The sequence below is a fragment of the Bubalus kerabau genome, chromosome 7, assembly GCF_029407905.1.
Source record: "Bubalus kerabau isolate K-KA32 ecotype Philippines breed swamp buffalo chromosome 7, PCC_UOA_SB_1v2, whole genome shotgun sequence".
Taxonomy (NCBI): Eukaryota; Metazoa; Chordata; class Mammalia; order Artiodactyla; family Bovidae; genus Bubalus; species Bubalus kerabau.
In genome coordinates, this window is record NC_073630.1 from 11,426,765 (window position 1) to 11,449,993 (window position 23,229).

Here is a 23,229-nt window from a genome sequence, read left to right on the forward strand (position 1 = left end):
AAATAGTCTCTGCTCAAGTCTCCAGAGTGGCTCTGTGTGTGCCCAGCCATGACTCTACCATCATCCTAATCTTGATCACTGTTTTATTTATTGAGATATAATTGACACATAGCATTACATTATTTTCAGGTGTACAATATAAGGATAAATATTTGTATATGTTTTGAAATGATCATAATAAGTCTTAACATCCATTACCACCATATTTTTTGTTGTGATGAGAACTTACGTTTTAATACTCCTTTGGTTGTGTTGGGTCTTAGTTGCAACATACAGGATCTTCACTACAGTGTATAGACTCTTTAGTTATGGCACATGGGCTTGGTTGCTTTGCAGCATTTAGGATCTTAGTTCCCTGACTAGGGATCAAACCTGTGTCCTCTGTATTGCAAGGTGAATTTCGAACCACTGGACCACCAGGGAAGTCTCAACCTCTTGTCTTTTTGACAATAGCCATTCCAAGTGTGAGGTGATATCCTGGTGATTTTGATATACATTTCCCTGATGATTAGTGATGATTCACCTTTTCATAACCATGTTGGCCATCTTTATGTCTTCTTTGGAAAAGTGCCTGTTCAGATTTCCTGCTGATTTTTTATTTGAATTATTTGCTATTGAGCTCTGTGTGTCTTGCATATTTTGGACCATATTAACCTCTTAACAGATATATGATTTGCAAATGTTTTCTCCAGTTCAGTAGATTGCTTTTTCATTTAGTTGATGATTTCCTTTGCTTGCAGCTTTTTATTTTGATATGGTCCCACTTGTTTCTTTTTTTTTCTTGCTTTTATTCCTTTTATTATTTTCTTTCGAATCCAAAACATAATTGCCAAGACTGATGTCAAGACCTTACTGCTCATGCTTTTTATTCTAGGAATTTTATGGTTTCAGGTCTCACATTCAAGTCTTTCAACTATTTTGAGTTAGTTTTGGTGTACAGTGTGAGATAGTAGTCCAGTTTCATTCTTCTGCATGTGTCTGTCCAGTTTTTCCAACACCATTAATTGAAGAGACTGTCCTTTCACCATTGTATATTCCTGGCTTCTTTGTTGTAGATTAACTGACCTTATATGCAGAGATTTATTTTAGGGATCTCTATTCTATTTCATTGTGCTATTTTTATACCAGTACCATATTGTTCTGACTGCTATAATTTTACAGCCAGGGAGTATGGTGCCTCCAGCTTAGTTCTTTTTCAAGATTGTGTTGGCTATTATAACTTTTATATTAGGATGTACATTAGGAATATAGCTAAACATTTAAACTATTTCTTATTTACCTTTAAAAATATAGTGTCCCCTACTACCACCAGCACCACTCCACGACCACCACTTGTTCTACTACTACTGCGAGTAACATCACTGATTCATTGATCACTTATCACAGGTAAGTCATAGTCCTAAGCATTCTACTTATATTAACTCATGTAATCCACACAACACTGCTTTGAGGTACTATTACTGTCTTCTGTATTTTTACAGACAAGAAAACAGAAACGTCAAGAGCTTACGTAACTTGTGCAAAGTAACACAGGTAGTAAATAACATACCTGGGAGTTAAACCTGCACAGTCTAGTTTTCGAATCCAGGATCCTCACCACTACTGCTCCCAAGCTAATTAAGCAAGCACTCCTGATTATTTTCGGTAAAGAATTTTGTATTCTTTTCTAAATTGAACACATAGACTTGCCACTATATTTGTTTAGATTTGGCTTTACTGGAGCCCAGCTTTGCTTTGACATTTACAGATGGTCTAGCTTTCATTTCACTGCAAGACATAAAGCAACCTGGTATTTAGTTCACCTGCAAAAGGCAGTTAGGAAACCCTAGAGGAACCTAATTAAAATGCAGCACATTTCCAAGGCCCATATCTTGCTGTGTTGCCATAGAAACAGTGGGGATTTCTGGTCACTGACCTTTAAGGGAATCTGAGGATACATTTTCATAAGGTTCATAAGAAGAGCTACTCAAGAATATTAACTGTATTTGCAGGATCAACTTTCAAAATCCCTATGCAATCCTATCTGATTTTAGAAGTATATTCTATCAGCAAAACCTACTAGAGGCTCAAACTAGACTTTTTGAAGGAATGTTTTTTAACTGCTTCCAATATGCCATCTGTGCCACTGGCTTTAAAATAATCAAAGGCAGTAGAAAAGAAACATAAAAGAAAATCTTAGATAATTAAATGGGAGATATTGAGGCTAAAATAAAATTTAGAAATAGTTTTGGTGTTATAGCTATTCTATTGCATTTTGATTTTTGAAAGTTAGCTTACTCAAAGAATAAAATATAGCATTACCCTATCACAAAATACACTTAGAAAATCAAGGCTTATATAATTTGAAAATATGTTATTAATTCATATACTTTCATTCGTTCATTTATAAATTCATCCATTAATAAATATGTATAATTGAAAACATTTCACTTATACTTTATATATGTACTTTGGCCATTTGATAGAAGCTAAGTACCCATGATGCAATAGGAAGATGAAAAAGTCTGCCTTACTATAATCTACTGTTACTATGTTAATATTTTTCTCTTCTACTGAAAATAAATAACTTAGTTTTAATGACATGATATGCATAATTTAGTTATAAGGCAAGATTGATCAGGGTATTAGGAGCTAATTTTCCTAGAATTAGAAATAAATCTCCATATGTATGAGTATCACTTATTTTAGACATAGACACCTGAAGAAGACTAGAAATATAGTAATAATTATATGTAGAAAAGCAAGGCTACTGCCCCATTCTCTGGACTTCAGTGAGATACTGACATACTTGTGTATCCTCACTCTGAGAAATGGTGTGGCATTGGCCCCATATTGATTGGACTTCTGCTTTGGCCATTTCCCAGCTCTGTGGCTATGAGAACGTTACTTAGCCTGCAGGTACTCCTGTTTGCTCATATAGCGAGGACAGGAATGGAACTTAGAGCTGTTTTGAGAATAAATCAAGTTACTATTGATCAATCACATCTATATTTGATATATAGTAATTAAACAAAGTATCTCCAATTCAAATTCCAGGGACAGAGCAAACAGGGAAGTACCAGCCCGGTTGTACTCTTTCCCAAGACAGAACACAGTAGGATGAATTCATGCCAGATAAAAAGACATGCAGTAGACAAGGAGTCTGTCAAGTTTTCAGTTCGAATTTTTCTTCCTCAATATGGATGTGGGAAGCACTATGATTGTCCCTGAAGTGTGTGTGTGTGTCTGCGTATGCGTGCCATGAGTGCTGATCCAATAGTTACCCACTGGATGAGCCAGGATAGGGAATATTAGTATCTCATGCTGGTGGGGAGCTTTTGAAAAAGATCTGACTTGGAATGTTCAAACCACATATTCGATTGTTGTACTGCCAACTGTGGCCAAAGCCCATCCTGACCTGTTTTGCTAAAGTGCATGGAGCATATGAGGCTAAATAACTCAGATTTGGGGGCATGAGTTCTGCAAAATAAACCTGAGAGCAAGCTAACCATCAGGCCACTCGTCAGGTAGTTGTCTCAGCAGTGGCTATGAGACCAGATTCCTGACAAGGCTTATGTGCCTTGCACTACTTTTTAAGTGCTTTGTTCAAAATAACCACTACTGGTGTATGTCTTCCCATGGTATTTTCTAGGCACATATTAGTGCTAGAATAGAAGGCTTCTTGTACAAAAAGATCTCATTTGCCATGTGGTTTCTTCATTAATGTATCTAATAAAACAAGAGTTACCACTTTTTTCCAGTTTGACTACAGCAGTTTAACATTCTCTATAGTCTGTTTCCAGTTATGCAAAAAGGAAAGTTTATGTAGTGATCAGGCTTATAATCATTATATTCATCCTAACTTGCTTCCTTGCCAATGCCTAATATACATCAAATTACTCATGATTGCATATAAGCTGCCTAGCACTTCTAGAATAGTTTCTTAAAATTATATTTTCTACTGGTGACTTTTTAAAGGGACTATGCTATTTTTCTCCTGAATAATTAAAAAGATAAATCAAAAGATTGATTTGTATAGGTCTTTTGACATGCAAATTTATTGTCAGTACTCATGTGGCGTTAACAGATCTTCCCTAATTAAAAAAAAAAGGAAATAAATTTTTTTAGAGATATATCCTGGAATTCATATGTTTAGCAGAATTCAAAGGCATCCAGGAAATTTTCATAAATCTAGAGATCTTAAGGCAATTCTTTGGTAGTTCCCAGAGATGTTTAAAAGGTATTTCCTAGAAGGAAAAACATTTGTTTTTTAAAAAAGAAGAGGGATGGAATGGGGAGGGAGGAGGGAGGAGGGTTCAAGATGGGGAACACATGTATAGCTGTGGCGGATTCATTTTGATATTTGGCAAAACTAATACAGTTATGTAAAGTTTAAAAATAAAATAAAATTTAAAAAAAAAAAAAAAAAGAAAATGCTAGGTTAAAGTTAAGTTCTCTCAGAGCCTTTAATGTGCTAATATGCCTTATGAATACCCAAAGAGGACATCATCAAAATTATCTTATACTTCACTATTCTATAGAACTCAGTTTTTGTTTTTATTTATTTATTGAAGTATATAGTTGATTTACAATGTGTTGGTTTCTGCTGTACAGCAAAGTGATTCAGGTGTGTGTGTGTATATTCTTTTCCATTATGGTTTATCCTGGGACACTGAATATAGTTCCCTGTGCTATACAGTAGGATATTGTTTATCCATTCTATAAATACTAGTTTGTATCTGATAACCCCAGACTCCCGATCCTACCCTCCCCCTGGCAACCGTAAGACTGTTCTCTACATATGAGCACGTTAGTCTGTTTCATAGATAACAGTAGTTTCCTTTGTGTCATATTTTAGATTCCACATATAGCTGATATCATACCGCATTTGTCTTTCTCTGACTTACTTCACTTAGTATGATAATCTCTAGGTCCATCTATGTTGTTGCAAATGGCATTATTTCATTCTTTTTTTGGCTGAGTAGTATTTCATTATGCATATGTGCCACATCTTCATCCCTCGTCAATGAACATTTAGGCTGTTTTCGTGTTTTGGCTATTGTGAACGGTTGCTATGAATATAGGGGTGTATGTATCTTTTAGAATTATAGTTTGGTCTGGATATATGTCCAGGAGTGCAATTGCTGGCTTATATGATAATTCTATTTTTGTTTTTCTGAAGAATCTCCATATTGTTTTCCATAGTGGCTGCACCAGCTTACATCCCCACCAACAGTGTAGGAGGGGAACACACTTTTTTAGTATAGCCTCTTAAGGTACTAGTGCATATCAAAACAAACGTTGGACAGTGTTGCTTCAGGAAATTTCCTCAGTAAAGGGTTAATATTTCACCTCTTCTTGTTTAAACACCTCTAAAATTCCTCCTCCTTCACGTGACTGTTAAGAACTTTTAGTTGTGTTACTTCTCGTTTCATGTTGTTTATAAGCATGGTTTTATCATTAAAGTGAGAGGGGATAAAATTTTTGTAATGAGATACATTTTAATTTTCACCATTTATATACAAACACAAGTTAATAAAACATACCACAAAACAGTAAAATTTTATAGTTACTATTTATAGGTGCATAGTTTCATGCTCACATATTTAAGTATTATATATATTAACAAATTTCACAATACATCATCATTCTTTAGAATCATTAAAAGACACCATAAAATCTTATAATCTATGATAGTAAATCACTCACAATTTTTCAACAGCAACAAAAAAATAGTGAAGATTTAGAAATAAGTGGTAGTCACTTAGGTGTTTTTAATTTGTTTTAACATTTTATATTTGAAGCCACAATATCCACAGCACACAAAGACCCTGCTACCATTTATTCAGTGAGAGGGAAGCACCGAAATGCTGAGTTGGTGGGGCAGGTACAGATAATCCAATCACTGCTGATGGAAGACTTCAAAACACACTGTGAAAACTTTGAGAAAAATGTCATGACTGGGCATGTTGGAACTGAGCACTTGTACAGGGTGGAACATCTGTCAGCAGGTCTCAGGAAATTGGGAGCAAAGATTTCTCTTAGGCTTCGGGTTCATAGTCCTGATACCCTTCCTAGTATAAGGAAAATCAGAAAGGCAACATGAAGTTTAGTATAAGTGACCAGTAACCAAGGGCTTCAGGGAAAATGGAATAGGACATGGCTTGCCATTTTGAAAAAAGGATATAGTCCTACAGTTCTAGAACTATTCTCCTACATCCAGTACAATTTTCTTTTTAATAGTTTCATCTGCCTGTCAAATACAAAAGTGAATTAATTAGGGTGGTAGTCAGATATCTGAATTCTACTTCCAGATGTGCTATTTAACAATCTGTGACCTGCTCCTGTAGGACAAAGTAGCTAGTCTATCTTATCTGACTCTCATTTTCTTCAATTAAAGTGTGAGAACCAAATCAGGTAATTTTTTAGAAAGAAATTAAGACACTTAAAGACAAGTCACATTTTCCCTCCTTTTACTTTCCCAATTGAAAATTTCATCTGCAGCTTTAATTATTCCTATTTCAAAGCTCCTCCTTTCCCCTCCAATATTTGAATTACACGTACAATAAAAATACTAATGGTCTTAACCAAAGAGGCCAAATTAGTCCTCCTAAAGAACAACTCTAATAATATCAGAATCCTGCTTAAAAACAAACATGTTTTCAATACTCAAGCTGCTTTCTGAATAAAGTACTAACTTAAGTGGCTAGGTTCTTCTAGTAGTTCACAAGTCATCTTGGACCAATCTCTGCAGCCTTCATCTGTCACTATTCTCAGAGCTTGAATCACATTTAATTACTCACTGTGCCTCAGACATATCCACCTGGATTCCACGGCATGTGTGCCTTGGAGATTTTCTTGTGCTAGAATGTCCTTCCTTCATTTTGACCTGTCACATCTCCCACCCCTTCCCACCCACCTCTTCTATAAAACTTACCCTGATTGAGCTAAAAAAAAAAAAAATCTTGTAAAATACTAACTTTGTGCATGGTGTATATTTTTGCCCCTGTGATACCTCGTGCATAAAAGGCAGTGATGTTTGTCAAGGGTACCATGATAAATAAATGAAGGGATACATTTGTATTTTTTTTAATCAAACATACTAAAGTGTAAACTCCTTGTGTTCTTATACTAGCAAATACTCTTTTATTCTCTATAGTGTTTAGCACTGTGCCATGCATTGGGAGCCCAAAAAGTTTGTTCGGGATTTTCCATATCATCATACAGAAAAATCCCAAATGAACTTTTTGGCCAATCCAATATAAAAAAAAACAAACCCAGAATATTGGTGAAATTAGGAAAATAAACAATTTAGTCTGTTTCTACAGGTGGGAGATTATCAATATACTCTTAAAAAATGCCATGAAGAAGAACAACCCTACTATAACACACTTTAACTCAGGTTTTAATGGTGATGTCTCGTTTTGATATCAAGGTAATATTGTTCTCACAGAATTAGTGCTCCCTCTTCTATTTTTTTGATAAGTTAATTGACATTAATTGTAATTAGTTGATATTTCTTTAAATGTTTGGCAAAATTTACCAGTGAAGCCATCTATCTAGTCCTGGAATTCTCTTCATGGCTAGGTCTTTATTTTTTTAATCATTCAATATTTTTGTTAGAAATCTATTCACATTTTCTATTTATTCCTGAGTCAGTCATTCATCTAAAGGTATTTTCTAATTTCCCTTCTGAAACATTTTCTATTAAAGAAACTTTATGCTGTTTAGAATGATAGACTGAAATATATCCATTATTAAAAACCATGCATTTATCATATTTCTACTCTATAATTTTGATTTATTATGCATACATCCAGCTGGAAATGTATGGTCAATAATAATTACGTTCTCTTGGTATTTAGTTGATTTCTCTAACTTTCCATTTGGGATTTGTTTTAGAAGATAACGTTTCTAGTAAAACAATTCTTTAATGTAGGGATCAGCAAACTCTTTCTGTAAAGGGCCAGGCTGAAAATATTTTAGGCTATGTGGTGCACATATGGTCTCTGTCACTGCTGCTGCCTTTTTAAAAAATAACTCGTTAGAAATGTAAAAACGATTCACAGCTTGCAAGTTGTCCACACGCTAGACGTCCTGGATCTGGCCAACTTGTGCATCTAGAGAGTAAGTCATTCTCTTTAAGAACAAAGGTAAGGGAAATCTGAAGGTACTTGGGGTACTGATTATTAGACCCAATTTGAACTTTTAAGCTTTCTGTTTGGAGTTTTATATGTATAAATTCTTACCTCAGAAGGCATTTCATAAGCCTCATTGTCAGGATCCACAGGCATATCTTCCAGAATTCCTTCCTGGGAGGCTCCTTCTTCACCCTAATATTTAAATGAAAAGCAAACAAAGATTATGAAGAGGTACCATTATTTACTTCTAAAAAAATCACAATCATATTTTGAAAAAAATCTTATACACAGTATGGCAGGGATGTGGTAAAAAATGACACTCTTTAATATTACTGATAATATTGTAAACTATACAGTGCCTTTGGTAAAACGTTGAGGCTACATGTGTTATTTACCCTAAAAATGTATGATATATATATTTTTTTGCTAAGTAATTTACCATTCAGAAAACAGTCCAAAGCTAGAAAACAAAGGTGTTTTTAATAGGATCAATGACAGAATAAAAAATTATTAACCTAAATATTCTAATAGATGATGAAAAGATAGAAAAATTATCATTCAGCTATTCAATAGATAATTATGAAAGTATCTATTACTATGACATAAGTTATATGAAAATAACCTCTTTTATAATGTTTAGCAGTATGTAAGTGTTGTATATATTATAGATATAATAGGTAGAATTCAGATACAAAGGTGAAACAGACTGGAGGAAGGCACAACAAAATATTAAGGGTACTATTTGTTGGGCAGTTATGCATATATTTTTGTAAGCTTTTAACTTATGTATGCTTTATATTATAAATGGTTATATATTTTATACTTTATTTCTAAAGATGGCAAAGAAACAAAAAAACTGAAATTTCAAGATTGAAACTGTACATATTTGGAGGAACAAAAATCAAATATTTGGTCAGAAAAGGGATACCACAAATTCAACCTGAAATGGTCATGATTTTACTATTGTTCTTCATTAAGTACTTTTTGTTGCTTTGCATTTATTCCAGAAAAGGAATTATATAAAGCAGTCATTGAAAATTGAAAAAGCAAGGAAGAACATGAGCCTATATAGAATTACTCAAACATATCAAATAGTCCTTCAGTCAGTGTGGCTTCTATTTAAAACTATGCCTGATGTGGGGCGCTTCCCAGGTGGTACTAAAGAACCTGCCTGCCAATGCAGGAGCAGAAGAGATGCAGGTTCGATCCCTAGGTCAAGAAGATCCTCTGGAGGAGGTCATGGCAATCCAATTGAGTATTCTTGCCTAGAGAATCCCATGAACAGAGGAGCCTGGTTGGCTACAGTCCATAAGGTCACACAGGGTCAGACATGACTGAAGCAGTTTTGCACGCACACGTCTGATGTAAATAACATCTCCCCATGTCTTCATCATGTGAATGACTGACAGGTAGGGAGAGGGATAAGGAAATGGCTGACTGCAAGAAAAGGTCAAATTAAAGCCCATTCTTAAATTAGCTGGGCAGAGAATTTTATAGGTCATCCTCCTCTGCCCAACTCCTGTTTAATTGATCTACAAAGTCCTAGTTGTTTACAAGTGAAATAAGGTAATATAAACCTTCCATAAAATACTTCTAAACATGGAGTAAAAGTGGTGTTTTCAGTGTTTTGCCTTAGGTAATGTCAAGAATACAAGTTCTGCTGATTGGTGGTTAGATATAAGGACTGTAATATCACACTTGAGTTCAAATCCTAGCTGCTAAAGATTCCAGACCTTCGTGATGCTGGTCATGTTTCTAAAGCTTTCTCTAAGCACCAAATAGCCTTGGTGATAAAATGGGGCAACAATACCATTTTTTCATTGGGAAGAGCCAGTGACATCATTAGCCCTCTCAGAAGTATTTAGATTAACTTTTAGTGATAGTCAAGTATGAAAATAATAAGGTAAATTTCCCGTTACTATCATGTTAAGCTCTTAGAGCTTTATTTCTCTAATCTAATTTGTTTAAAGATTCTGATACAGACTGGACAAGTCAATATGCAGAACTGACTTGCTTTCTACCACAAATAAGGTGTTAATTGTACAACTAAGACTGGTGAATGTTATTGGATGTGTGTGTCTATGTGTACTTGGGTGTGTCTTTTGCACCTTTCAAAGTTCATCCAAGTAATGAATTCTTTGGCTAGATCATGTACTGGGTACAAGCAAAAACTACCCCTATCAATTTTTATTTAGGTTGCAAATATTTAATAATTGCTTATTTTTAAAAGTACATGCTTTTTTGACCATGTATTTACCTAATCCTTAAAATTACACTTCAAATATCCAGTTTTTGAAGTAAAATATGTCACTTGTGGGTCAGGGCCTGAGAAACCATAGATGTAATATTAAAGAGGCCAAGTGATGAGGCAGAAATGAAGATACTTAGATAAATGGGGAAAAGTGAAACAAATACCATGATGGTCAATAAGTATTAACATGGCACAAGAAGAGGCCTATATTTTCAGATGATCGTTATTCTCTAAAGGAATATATGTTGATTTCACAAGTCTGACTGCTGACTTTAAATGTTGTTCTTTAGAGAATAAGACTATTGATTTCATTAAAATAAAAGCACATTAATATTAATAAGCTATCATTAAGATATTTACCTGTATTACATTACATGAAGTAGAAATAGCTCATAGGCCTCCCATGAGGCAGAATATCCGTAACCAAATCTTCCCAAGAAAATTTGGATTTAAAGAGGTTTAGTAATTTGCTCAAACTAGCACAGGTGACTCTAGACTCTGTGCCCTTAACAACTATCCTGAACTACTTCCCCAAAAGAATTTTGGGATTCAAAATATTTTATCTACAGATTGTAGAAACACCAATAGGAAATTCTGTTATATTCCTGACTATGCCTTGACTGTTCATTTAGGACCCAGTTAACAGTCTATTCCTTGTAAACAAAACTGTCTTATAACTTGATAGCTGAAATCCATCAAAGAAGTTTATTCACAAGCATTATATGTTCTCTGGGCCTGTTGTACCCTTCATACTATAAAAGTTTACCCAGAAGGAAAAAAAGAACAAAAAGTATTAGTCAAAACACAAGTGAGAATTGCCTTTGTTTATCAAAACACTGACAAATTCTCTAGTGTGTAAAAAAAAAAAAAAAAAAAAAAAAACTAGTGAGGGTTAAGGAAATAGTGGGGATGAAGTGGCAGTATAAAAGATAATTACTCAAAATTCTTTAAAAATAGGGGTTATGATGCTCAATTGCCTATTTTCTGTCCAGTCTTGTGCTGCAGTATAATTTCACCATCCTACCATATCCTTCACACATAGCCTATTGGCTCTAAATATTCATTAAAGTGCTACCCAGGGGTCAGAATAGGATGGGGCAGTATAAGGAAAGCACAGCAGAGGTAGGAGATGGACTGCAGAATTGGAAGCAAGGAATTGGAATCAGCATCGACCAGGAAAAATGTGTCACAGGAAAATCATCAAACGTGTATCTTGCCTTTCCGGTAAAAACTGTACCCTAGGGTAAACAAATAGTTGGCCACAGGTTTTCTTTATACAGATACAGTCTTTTCTTCTACGAAAGGAATGAATTAGAATTCTATCACCTTTTTTACAAGGAATCTAGGCAAGGATCATTAACGGCTTGCCAATGTGACATGAAGAGATATAACCGCATACATGTGCCCTGATGGCAGACATATCAACACCTATAAAAATATCTTTGCCAAACATTAGAATTTCACTGCAACCTAAATATCACTAGAACTGACAGTTTACAGCAAATATAAGAGACTGAAAAACAAGTTCACATCATTGGATGCAATCAGCAAATTTTGGACTGTGGGAAGCGATACAGGACAAATAATTACTTCAAGTAAATTTTGCAAGAAAAACAAGTTTTGGGAAACCTATAAACTGGACTTGAGAGAGCATTAGAAAATTACAATTTAAGAATCTTATTTCAGTCTTATTTGGAATCCTAGTTTAAGAAAATGAGAAACAAACATGAGAGGGGAGAATTTCAACATTGCTTTGGATATTTAATTAAGGAGTTACTGTTTATTTTTAAAAATTTAATATTGGGGTTTTACTTAAAGAAATTCCTTAAATTAAAAAAAATAATCAAAAGTTTTTAGATAAAAGAAGATATCTCGGTATTTGCTTGGAAATTATGCAGTTTGGATGGACAGAAATGAGTAGGCTGTATAAGAAACAGGAGTCTATGTGGTGGTGTTTGGCTGCATTTGAAGGGAAGCAGGATATATACCCTAAAATGTGACACTTTGGCAGGTGGATTACTTGAAGTGAAGGCAGTCAAGGCCCAGCAGACTCCGGAGTAGCTTTTTAACCTCCTCCATAACTGCCAAAAAGAGCATGGATTAGAGGCCTGTACCAGAAAGAGCTCTTACCAGAGATAACTTTATTATTTTTTTTAAATCTGAAAGCTTCATCTGCATGGCAGGGCAAACATTTGATTACCAGACATCTGTTCTTCTCATCTTCCTGTGAATTGCCCTCCTCCCCTTTGAAACTCAGGCCCCTATCCTATTTTTTAGCTCAGGGTAGTATATAAGCCTCAATTGCCTGACTGCCTTTGAGTTTCATGTCTCTGTGGGGCTCCCATATGTATAAAATCAAATTTGTATTTCTCCTGTTAATCTGTCTTATGTCAAAATTTAGTTACGAGACCAACCAAAGAACCTATAATGAATGAAAGGAAAAATTTTCCTCCCTAATAGTCTGGCACCCAATGTGGGGCTCTCCTTTGGCTGGACATCCTTTGTTCCATGGCTGCTATAGCTGAGAGATCCTGGAAGCTCTGGTAGAAGGTAAGAGTTCTTACCACATCAGTTTCCTGAGTGTCTGCCTGCAGGATGTGATGGAAACAAGAGTAGGGAGAGTTCTTTTCTTTTTCTAAATTTAGATTAGCAGGAGAAAATATTTGTGTGAACCACTATCTTTGGTATAGTGACTCTGGTAAAGGTTTGTTATGAATATTCTTGCTTTCTTTTGTCTTTTGTGTGGTTTGTCATAAAGAGGAAAATAAAAGGGTTGAATACAGGCACAGATTTCATAAGCTTGTTGTTTAAACTGGTCTCACAGACTGGTGAATTCATTGTTCTCACCAGGCTGGTGTCTCTTCAGACAAGTTTTGCTGTGTTTCCCCTATATTAAAAAACAACAACAGATAAAGTATTCTTTTTGTCTTGCTCAGCCACATCTGCCTGTTTCAACTTCCCTTTCCCATTAAGATTTGCAGAGAATAACTCTGTCCAGATCACTAGGCCCAGGGTATAAAGAATACTTCTATAAATCTTGAAAGTCAAGAAGTGAATTTAGCACAATCACTTGGGCTGGCTTCACTGCTCCTTACAACAACTCCTACTTTTTCCAGGGGCCTGTAATTGGGTTGGGTTCTGCTGGCTTCAGGCTTTCCTATGCAATGCAAATATATTCTGGTCCCCCAATGTAAAGGGGGACCAGAGTATGGTCCCCCTTTATGGATGAAGTAATTCGAGTAAATTACCAAGTCCTTTTACTTCCACTTTCACAGATTTAGAGAGGCATTAAAAAGATTAGTTGCGCATTCTCAGTCCCACTTACAGGGACTCTGATTTGCTGCTAAGATGTATTCTCCCGACCATAAACATTATTTTGGATATAATGTAGTTAACAGAGAAAACAGAAAGTTCCCTGTGGGGAGAAGGGGCATTCTTAAAGAAGAAACAGATGGCCCAGGCCCTCCTAAATAATCAGGGAAAGGATCAGGTTGAGGCCAGTATCCAGGGGCTAAGAGAAGCAATAGTAGGTTTTTCCTCCTGAGGTGAGTTGGTTGAAGATTGAATTGTACAGTCAGGGGGAGAAAAAAAGAAAAACATTAAAAACTTTATCCAGAAGTTTAAAACACATATAGCGTTAAACCCTGAACTCCAGAACATAGAAATCTTTTGATTTCCATCTTCTTTGGAAATCTCCTTGATATAAGGGGGCAAATTAAGATAATGTATTTGAATGGGTGAACCAGCCATTTGATATCACTCAGACTGCAACCCAACTCTTTGAGGAATTAAAATCAACAGTCCTTGTCTAATAAACCTTCACAAAACCAGAAATGCACCTCTAGAAAACAATGCAAAATACACCTATCTTTTACCAACCTCCAAACTTCCCCTTTTGATCTCAAAATGCTTGCACACACTGTAAAAGATCAAGACGTTGAAACAAGTGTTCTAAAAAGAAGGAAAGTAGTAATTATTCTAGACCTTGGATAATAAACACACTCCAAAACTCCTTGGAGACATCATGCATTCTTTGTCCCTTGAAAAAGTAAATCTTCCATATCTTTCAAATGTAAACACCCCAGGGAGGTAACTAATACACAGCCCACAATCATCTGAGACAGAAGTAAACAAGGGGGCATGGAGAAAAGGTTATTGAAAATACAAACTGCTATAAGTTTTCCCTTCCTCAAAATTTAATCCACAGCTCCCATAAGATTAAAGTCTTCTCCACAAAAATTAGTAAAATGCTTTAGCCATTTGAGTAGGTGAACTTCACTTGTTCCACCTTCCAGACACACAATTTGGATTCAGCTGTTACTTATGAACTAGTGAGCTCTGTTCTGTTGTATCTGATTCTTGGCTACAATTTTGGGACGGAAGCTATATATTGACTACAAATTGGCACTTGCCATCTACCTCTACAAGGATTAAATCACATGCTGCAGCAGCTGCTGATTTTCAACACACCCTGAAAGGAGTTCAGGGTGGACAGCAGAGATGAGGCAGTCTGTGCTCTGGGAAAACTCGCAGGACAGGTCTTTAGATATTTTCAGGAGCTGATTTTTATTAAGCCCAATTCTTGTATCTCCTTATGCCTAGAAAAAGCACTAAAATCTTTCATGGTGATGACTGTTCCTTGTGACTAGCAGAAAGCTTCTGAAAAATATGTGTCTGATTGTATGTCTCTCTCCCTTCACCAAAATCACATATATACTGACCATTCCCCTGCTTCTTTACAGCAGTTTCTCAAAGCTATCTGAGGTGCTGTCTCTCAGACTTGCAGTACTCATTCTGCCCCCAAATAAAACTTAACTCGCAGCTCAGATTGTACATTTTTTAGAAGCTGACATATAGGATTCTCTGGCTGTGTATTTATATACATCTATAGATGTATGTTGGGAGAAGGCAATGGCACCCCACTCCAGTACTGTTGCCTGGAAAATCCCATGGATGGAAGAGCCTGGTAGGCTGCAGTCCAAGGGGTTGCTAAGAGTCAGACACGACTGAGCGACTTCACTCTCCCTTTCCACTTTCATTCATTGAAGAAGGAAATGGCAACCCACTCCAGTGGTCTTGCCTGGAGAATCCCATGGATGGAGAAGCCTGGTAGGCTGCGGTCCATGGGGTCGCACAGTCGGACACGACTGAAGTGACTTAGCAGCAGCAGCAGCAGCATAGATGTATGTTATGCATATGTGATATTTTTCTACCTCTGGAAGGTATAGCCACAATTACTTTGTTAAAAAACAAAACAAAACTGACTTAAAGAAAAATATGCACTTATTAATTTATATATTTTTAAACCCTCAGAAATAAGACACTAATCCAAATGCTTTCCAAGTTCATGTGGTCTGTGGTAATCTTTGATAAATAAAACTAGTTAAAAAAAACTAGTTTAAATTTGTCAGTTTAATTAAAATATCTTCAGAGCTTTCCACCTAGGTTTACTAAAAGTCAAATAAGCTCATATTTTGTCTGTTACAGAATTTGTCAGAAGGAAAAATAACCTAAGATGATGGCTTGCTGCTTTAATGTCTCATTTTATGAGTATTCTAAACATGGTTATTAAAAACAAGTGAAATAAATACTTGTAACAGAGATACAAATTTTAAGTGAACTTTTCAAAAATAATTATGTTTTACTGTATGTCCTAAATCTCTTTGGTAATTTAGAGTTTTGCTATATTAAGTTAAATGATGGAAATTCATTGAGGTCATTTCCAAATAAGATAAAAGACAGAAAGATCAATTATTGGTTTTCACTTTTCCTTATAGAGAAATTGAAGATATTTGCACCTGTCAGTAACATGTCTTGTGCCATATTAAAAAAAAATAGTACTATGAGAAAGTATACACTTCTATAAATTATGCAATATACTCCTAAAACTGCTAATCTATGGAATATTAGTCTGACAGTTCACAATTTCTTAGTTTTCATTAGACATTAAGATTTCCAAGACTTAAGAATTATAATTAATATATGTAATTAAAACTCTGCAAGAAGGTAAGATGTGTTTGAGAAAAGGTATAAAGTACAGAGATATGATTTATTAAGGGAAAAAGACTAATTTTGTCCTAAAGTAACAATTATTTCTCTTATTTTCTGCTTTTTCATTTTGAAACTAAATGGATGTACAAAGTTGAGGAGGAAAATGGGGAGGGAAGAAGAAAAGAGAATATTGCCTTGTGTAGTTAAGTTGGGTAAAATTGAATAAATTTATAAATCTTTTCAAGAATAAGCTTTAATAAGTTAGTATATGCATATTTGTATAAAATTTTCTTTCATCTGTTAAAACAACAATATTTCCTAAGCCTCCTGGTGTGCCCTCTGTAAGACTGTGAAAGGTTTCTCATTACCCTTTGAAGTAATCCGACTAGAACAAAGATTCCATATTTTATCAAAATCATTTCTTGTGCTTCATGTTATATTTACAAGTATTTGATTACTTAAGAAAACTGAGTTTTATCTATTAAAAGAGCTATTTTTTTTAACAACTATATAACTTATAGTTATATAGTTATATATCTGCCTGCAAAGCATTTTGTTGTCACTTTGGTTATGTGGATAACTAAATATTATATCACAATGACCTATGATTCTATTTGAATTCCCCATATCATACTCTAAATGAAATATTTTTGCCCTTGAAATAATTGGCATTTTCAAGAGTGTCCCTGAAACAGCTCTAAAGATTTATTCTCTCATATATATATATAAAGGATGTTAAACATTGTTTATTTGATGTTAAATTACATGGTAAGCATTGTCAGGCAGGAAGTAATACTAAATCTTTAAGTTATATTTCTCTAGATATATGTTATTAATGTGTACTACAGAAATTGTGTACAATTCCTAAAAACATTATATGTAACATTTTCAGTCATAATTCCAGTTATTACCTAAAAATGTCACAAAAAATAATCAAATTTCCTTATCAATTGCATTATAATGAATTCTCATCAAATCTTTAACTATGACTTTTTTCTCTTTTGTGATTAACAAACACCTTCTGTTTTACTCTAGTGCTTTGGGAAAAGTGTACCTGCAAAAGTGCTTCACCTTTAAGAGGACTCCTGGAAAGAAATATAACAAGTACTGATTTCTGATACTTTCCAATCATACCATGGAACAGACACAAGACTTCGAAAATAAACTATGGTACCAATGGGAAAAGGTGGGAGGGAAGGGATAAACTGGGAGTTTGGATTACCATGTACATATTACTGTCGATAAAATAATCAACAAAGACCTACTGTATAGCTCAGGGAATTATACTCAATATTCTGTAATAACCTATATGGGAAAAGCATCTGAAAAAGAATAGATACATGTATAACTAAACAAGTTTGCAGTATACCTGAAACTAACACAATATTGTAAATCTACTATACTGCAGGATAAAACTGGACATGGAACAACAGACTGGTTCCCAATAGGGAAAGAAGTACATCAAGGCTGTATATTGTCACCCTGCTTATTTAACTTATATGCAGAGTACATCATGAGAAATGCTGGGCTGGAGGAAGCCCAACCTGGAATCAAGATTGCCAGGATAAATATCAATAACCTCAGATATGCAGAAGACATCACCCTTATGGCAGAAACTGAAGAACTAAAGAGCCTCTTAATAAAAATGAAAGAGGAGAGTGAAAAGTTGGCTTAAAACTCAACATTTAGAAAACTAAGATCATGGCATCTGGTCCCATCACTTCATGGCAAATAAATGAAGAAACAGTGGGTGGGGGGTGGGGGGTGGGGTGGTAAAAGGATTTAGATAGGGCCTTGTACCAGAAAGACAGCTTTAACCAGAGGTAACTTTCAGATAAATTTTATTTTATCTAAGAGGCAAAGCAAACATCTGATTATCAAACATCTGCTCTTTGTCTCTTTCAGTGAATCTCTTCCTCCCCTTTGAAGCTATAGGTCCCTATTCTTTAGCTTAGGATGGTGTATGAATTTCAATTTCCTGGCTGCCTTTGAATTCTGTATCTTTGTGGAGATCCCACATGTACAAAATTAAATGTCTTTCTCCTGGCAATATGTTTTATGTCAATTTATTTATTAGGCCAGCCAAAGAACCTAGAGGGGAAGAAGGAAAAATTTTTCTGCCCATTTTCCATCTTTAATTTTTGTAAGTTTTTAAAAGTATGTGTTCATTTAATAGCTTTTCTGTTTTCTGAATATGATTATTCTAAATTTCTCAACTCCATAGTATTAATATATTTTTAAACATAGTGAAATATTTGGCAACTATTCCAAGAAAATATAACAAGAAACATTTCAGAGAGTCACTAGTTATAACTTTACCCGGATACTTGTATATTTACTGTTGTATAAACCTACCTCTAAAAAACTGAGTGTTATTTAGAAAGATCTCAACATAGTTCAACTCATTTAGAACTGTACCTAAGTATGCATTGAATGCTATAAAAGGAACCTTGAAATTTTGTATTTTATGGATATTAAAGACTTGTTTTTAAACCAATCATATTTGATGATGTGAAATGTAGCTTCTATTCATTTTTACCACAAAAGAAAAAAAAAAACCAACATAACAAATGTTGTTGAACACCTTTGAAAAAACATTCTGTTCCCATTTTTATGTTAATGATGTATAAACTCAGAACATGTTAGGGTAATAAAACACAGGATAAAAATATATGGATTATGATATATACCTGCATATTTAGGAAGAGAATCTGTGTTCTATAGGTTCTATAGGGTAGTATATATAGATGTGGTAAAATAATACCTTTATTCTCTCTAATAATACCATTTCCAGAATATCTCTGGCCTCCTTTTAAAAATGGGATTGCTCTAAGGATGCCAACATATTGTACATGTAGGATCTCACCTCTGCCCACAAACCCTGGAAATAAAAATGGTTATCAACAATATTACAGTGGTACAGCCCTCCATTGCTAATGAGCAAAGATACAGACTTGCGAGAAGCTGCATGGAGCAGAAATGGTTGTGACCGCCCTTTCCCACTATAGGACACAAACTCATGTTATTTTTAAAACGGAGCTCTTCTGTCAAATAGCTGATATATAACCAATTACCAACTGATGCGTGTCTAGCTGAATTCTCTATAAAACAAGTCATAAAATGAGACTTAACTCATAATAATTTATAGGAAACCAGCCAAGAAAGACAAAGCATATCAGCTTAAGGAGACAAGATACAGCAGATCACTCAAACCATTCAACTAGTCTATTCCTTTCAACTCATTTACATACAGAGAGGGCTAAGAATTGCATTATTTGTGCAGTGAGTTGGATGTAAGAGAGAATGAGTAAGTGGAAGGGCAAGGCATTGACAAGAATTAAAGAGTGATAGACCTGGTATAGTCATAAAGACAAAGCTATAATTACAGCATTTTGAATGTTTTTGCCCTGTTGTTTCAATAGAGCAGTATTTTAGATTTTGTTGAACTTTTCAAGAAGAAAACTATTTCAAGTTTTTATAACATACTGCCATGTTATGCTTTAGATCTCCTAGTCCATAATCTTTCCATGAGCGTTTACTACTAATTTGTATAAGATATGGTCTAAGATAAAAGAAAGCGTGCACACACACACACACACACAACTCTAGATCACTGATTATCTCTGGGGTTATCTCCTGAGACCATCTTAAATCTCCTAATTAAAAAGTGTAGCTGCAGCACATCATTTTCATCACAAATTGCACATGCTACCAACAAGCAAAATTAGCAACAGGCTGAGTGAAGATGGGGCTTCTGGTCATCTGTTAGGCTTTCTTATTAGCAAAATTACCTACACCCCTCATTAGCTGTGTTAGATACCTACTGAGATTGTCTCAGCAAATTTACAAATTACTGGATCACTTGGGGTTAGTCAAACTGATGAACACCATTAAATCATATAGTAAGCACAATATATTATATACACCTACAAAGAAAATTCATACCTGCAAAGAAATGTTTTCAGATTAAAAATGCAATTCTAACTCTCCACAGAAAAACTACTAGAACTGATAAATGAATTTGGCAAGGTAGCCAGATACAAGATTAACATACAGAAATTGGTTACATTTCTTTACCCTAACAATGAAATAGCAGAAAGGAAATGTAAAAAAAAAAAAAAAAACAAACCCTTTAAAACTGCACCCCCCCCCAAAAAAAAAATACTTAGAATAAACCTGACCAAGGAACTGAAGGAACAAAGGAAATCAAAGATTATTCAAAGAAATGGGAAGATATCCCATGCTCTTCAATAGGAAAAATTATTATTGTTAAAATAGCAATATTACCCAAAGCAATCTATAGATTTAGTGCAAACCCTATCAAATTATCCATGGCATTCTTCACAGACCTAGAATAATCCTAAAACTCATATGGAACCATAAAAGACCCAGAATCTAAGAAATTCTGAGGAAAAAAGGAAAAGCAGGAGGTATAACTCTCTCAGACTTCAGACAATACTACAGAGATACAATAATCAAAGCAGCATGCTATTGGCACAGAAACAGACATATGGATCAATGGAACAGAATAGAGAGCCCAGAAATAAACCTACACTCCCACAGTCAATTAAAATTACATAAAAGAGGCAAGAATATAAAATGGGAAAAAGACATTCTCTTCAAGTGGTGCTGGCTAAGTTAGACAGCTGTATGTAAATCAGTGAAGTCAGTACACACTGTCACACCATGCACAAAAATAAACTCAAAGTGACTTAGACTTAAATATAAGACAAGACACTATAGAACTCCTAGAAGACATCACAGGCAAAACATTCTCTTAACATAAACTGAACCAACATTTTCTTTGGTCAATCTCCCAAGAAAATAGAAATAATAACAAAAACAAATGGGACCTGATCAGACGTCAAGTTTTTGCGTAGCAGAGGAAATCATAAAAAAATGAAAAGGCAACCTGCAGAATGGGAGAAAATATTTGCAAATGACGTGACAAACAGGGCTTAATTTCCAAAACACACAAACAGCTCATACAACTCAACAACAACAAAAACCCAATAAAAAAAATGGGCAGAAGTCCTAAATAGACATTTCTCCAAAGAAGTAGTACGGCTTACCAACAGAACATGAAAAGATGCTCAACACAGCTAATTATTAGAGAAATGCAAATCAAAACTACAACAAGGTGCCTCACACCGGTCAGAATGGCCATCATTAAAAAGTCTCCAAATAACAAATCCTACAGAGGATGTGGAGAAAAGGGAACCCTCTTAGCATTATTGGTGAGAATGGAAGTTGGTGTAGCCACTATGGAAAACAGTAAGGAGGTTCCTCAGAAAATTAAAAACAGAATATATGATCCAGCAATCCCACTCCTGGGCATATATCCAGACACAAATATAATTCAAAAAGATATATGTGCCCCTATGTTCATAGAGAACTATTCACAACAGCTAACACATGGAAACAGCCTAAATGTCCATCAACAGATGAATGGATAAAGAAGATGTGGTTCATGTACATAATGGAATACTACTGAGCTATAAAAAGAATGAAATAATGCCATTTGCAGCAACATGGATACAACTAGAGATTATCATATCAATTGAATTAAGGCAGAAGAAGAAATACAAATGCCACATGATATCACTTATATATGGAATCTGAAACATGGTTCAAATGAAGCTATTGATGAAACAGAAACAGACTCACAGACATAGAGAAAGGACTTGTGGGTGCCAAGGGAAGGTGGGGAGGGATGGACCGTGATTTTGGGGTTAGTGGATGCAAACTGTTATGTATAGAATAGATAAACAACAAGGTCCTATTGTATAGCACAGAAAACTATATTCAGTATTCTAGGATAAACCATAATGGAAAATGCAATTTTAAAAAGTATATATGTATGTAACTGAATCACTTTGCTGTACAGAAGAAATTAACACAACATAGTAAATCAGTAATACTTCAATTAAAAAATAAAATTAAAAATGCAAATCTATTATAAATAATAGTTTTAGAGAAACCAATCTGATTTTGAAATAAGTACTTAAAATTTGGTCATGCTCTATTTTGGATTATATATTATCATATTACTCATTTTCTTGCCTTTTGCTTTTCTAATTCTTTCTTTAGTCTTGGCACTCCTTTCACAAAGAAAGAGAAAGGGAACAGATGAAATGAAAACTAGTTTGTTTTTAAAAGGTTTGGGAGAGAGAAGAGAGTAAAGCTAACATATTAAATCTATTTTAGTGCTATTCTTTGGGTGTTCTTTATCAGTAATCCTGAATCCAGCTTTAAATACATTCACCCATAAACTATAAAATAATTAGTCTGTTAATTGGTCTATAAATCAGGAATCAGTGTGAAACCATTTTTGAGAAGAAAATTTTCTTTCTATAGCAAAGAGGTAGTATTCTATCTTAAATCTTCATCCTTGGTAAGCATAACAAGTAGCTTAGTAAAACTGCCATATTTATAAAAGTGGCATGTAATTAGCTGACTCACCTAATACGACTTCACAGCAGAGCAACAATTGCCAGCTTTTCTCATGTTATGTGGATATAGATCTAGCTGCAAATACTAATACACAATAGGGAGTCTGGGAATAATGTAGTTTCAGTTTTCAGGTCCAAAGATTAATCCTTTTCTTCCATTAATAAAATATTTTATGTCTAAATATATATTTATATTTGCTTATTACTTAAATCTGCATGGATAGAGTTCTTGAAGAGCTTCCACTTGGGAAGTGCTTGAATAAGACATCAACATGAAAGTGGGTCAGCCTTAGGAAGATCAACTCCTCTACTGAGCTAAGAAGGAACCAGTCCTTTCACCTTTGCAAATGCATTGATATTTGGCGGCAAGTCTTAAAACTAGTGGGAAGATCCCCTGGAGAAGGAAACAGCAACC

General features: G+C 34.7%; 1 protein-coding gene across 6 annotated transcripts in view; it reads right to left on the reverse strand.

The window, feature by feature from the left end:
- Window positions 1-5,460: 5,460 nt before the first annotated feature.
- The window catches only part of SNCA (synuclein alpha), a 149,731-nt gene continuing 131,962 nt past the window's right edge, over window positions 5,461-23,229 (reverse strand). For 4 of the 6 annotated variants that reach the window (XM_055587638.1, XM_055587637.1, XM_055587636.1 and 1 more), the window contains exon 5: window positions 12,210-12,452. In XM_055587638.1, the coding sequence (XP_055443613.1) occupies window positions 12,225-12,452 (228 nt within the window). In that variant the 3' untranslated portion in view covers window positions 12,210-12,224. Of the gene's footprint in view, window positions 6,054-8,228; window positions 8,313-12,209; window positions 12,453-13,174; window positions 13,259-23,229 lie in introns of those variants that run through there. The other 2 variants (XM_055587642.1, XM_055587645.1) reach the window with 2 other exon arrangements.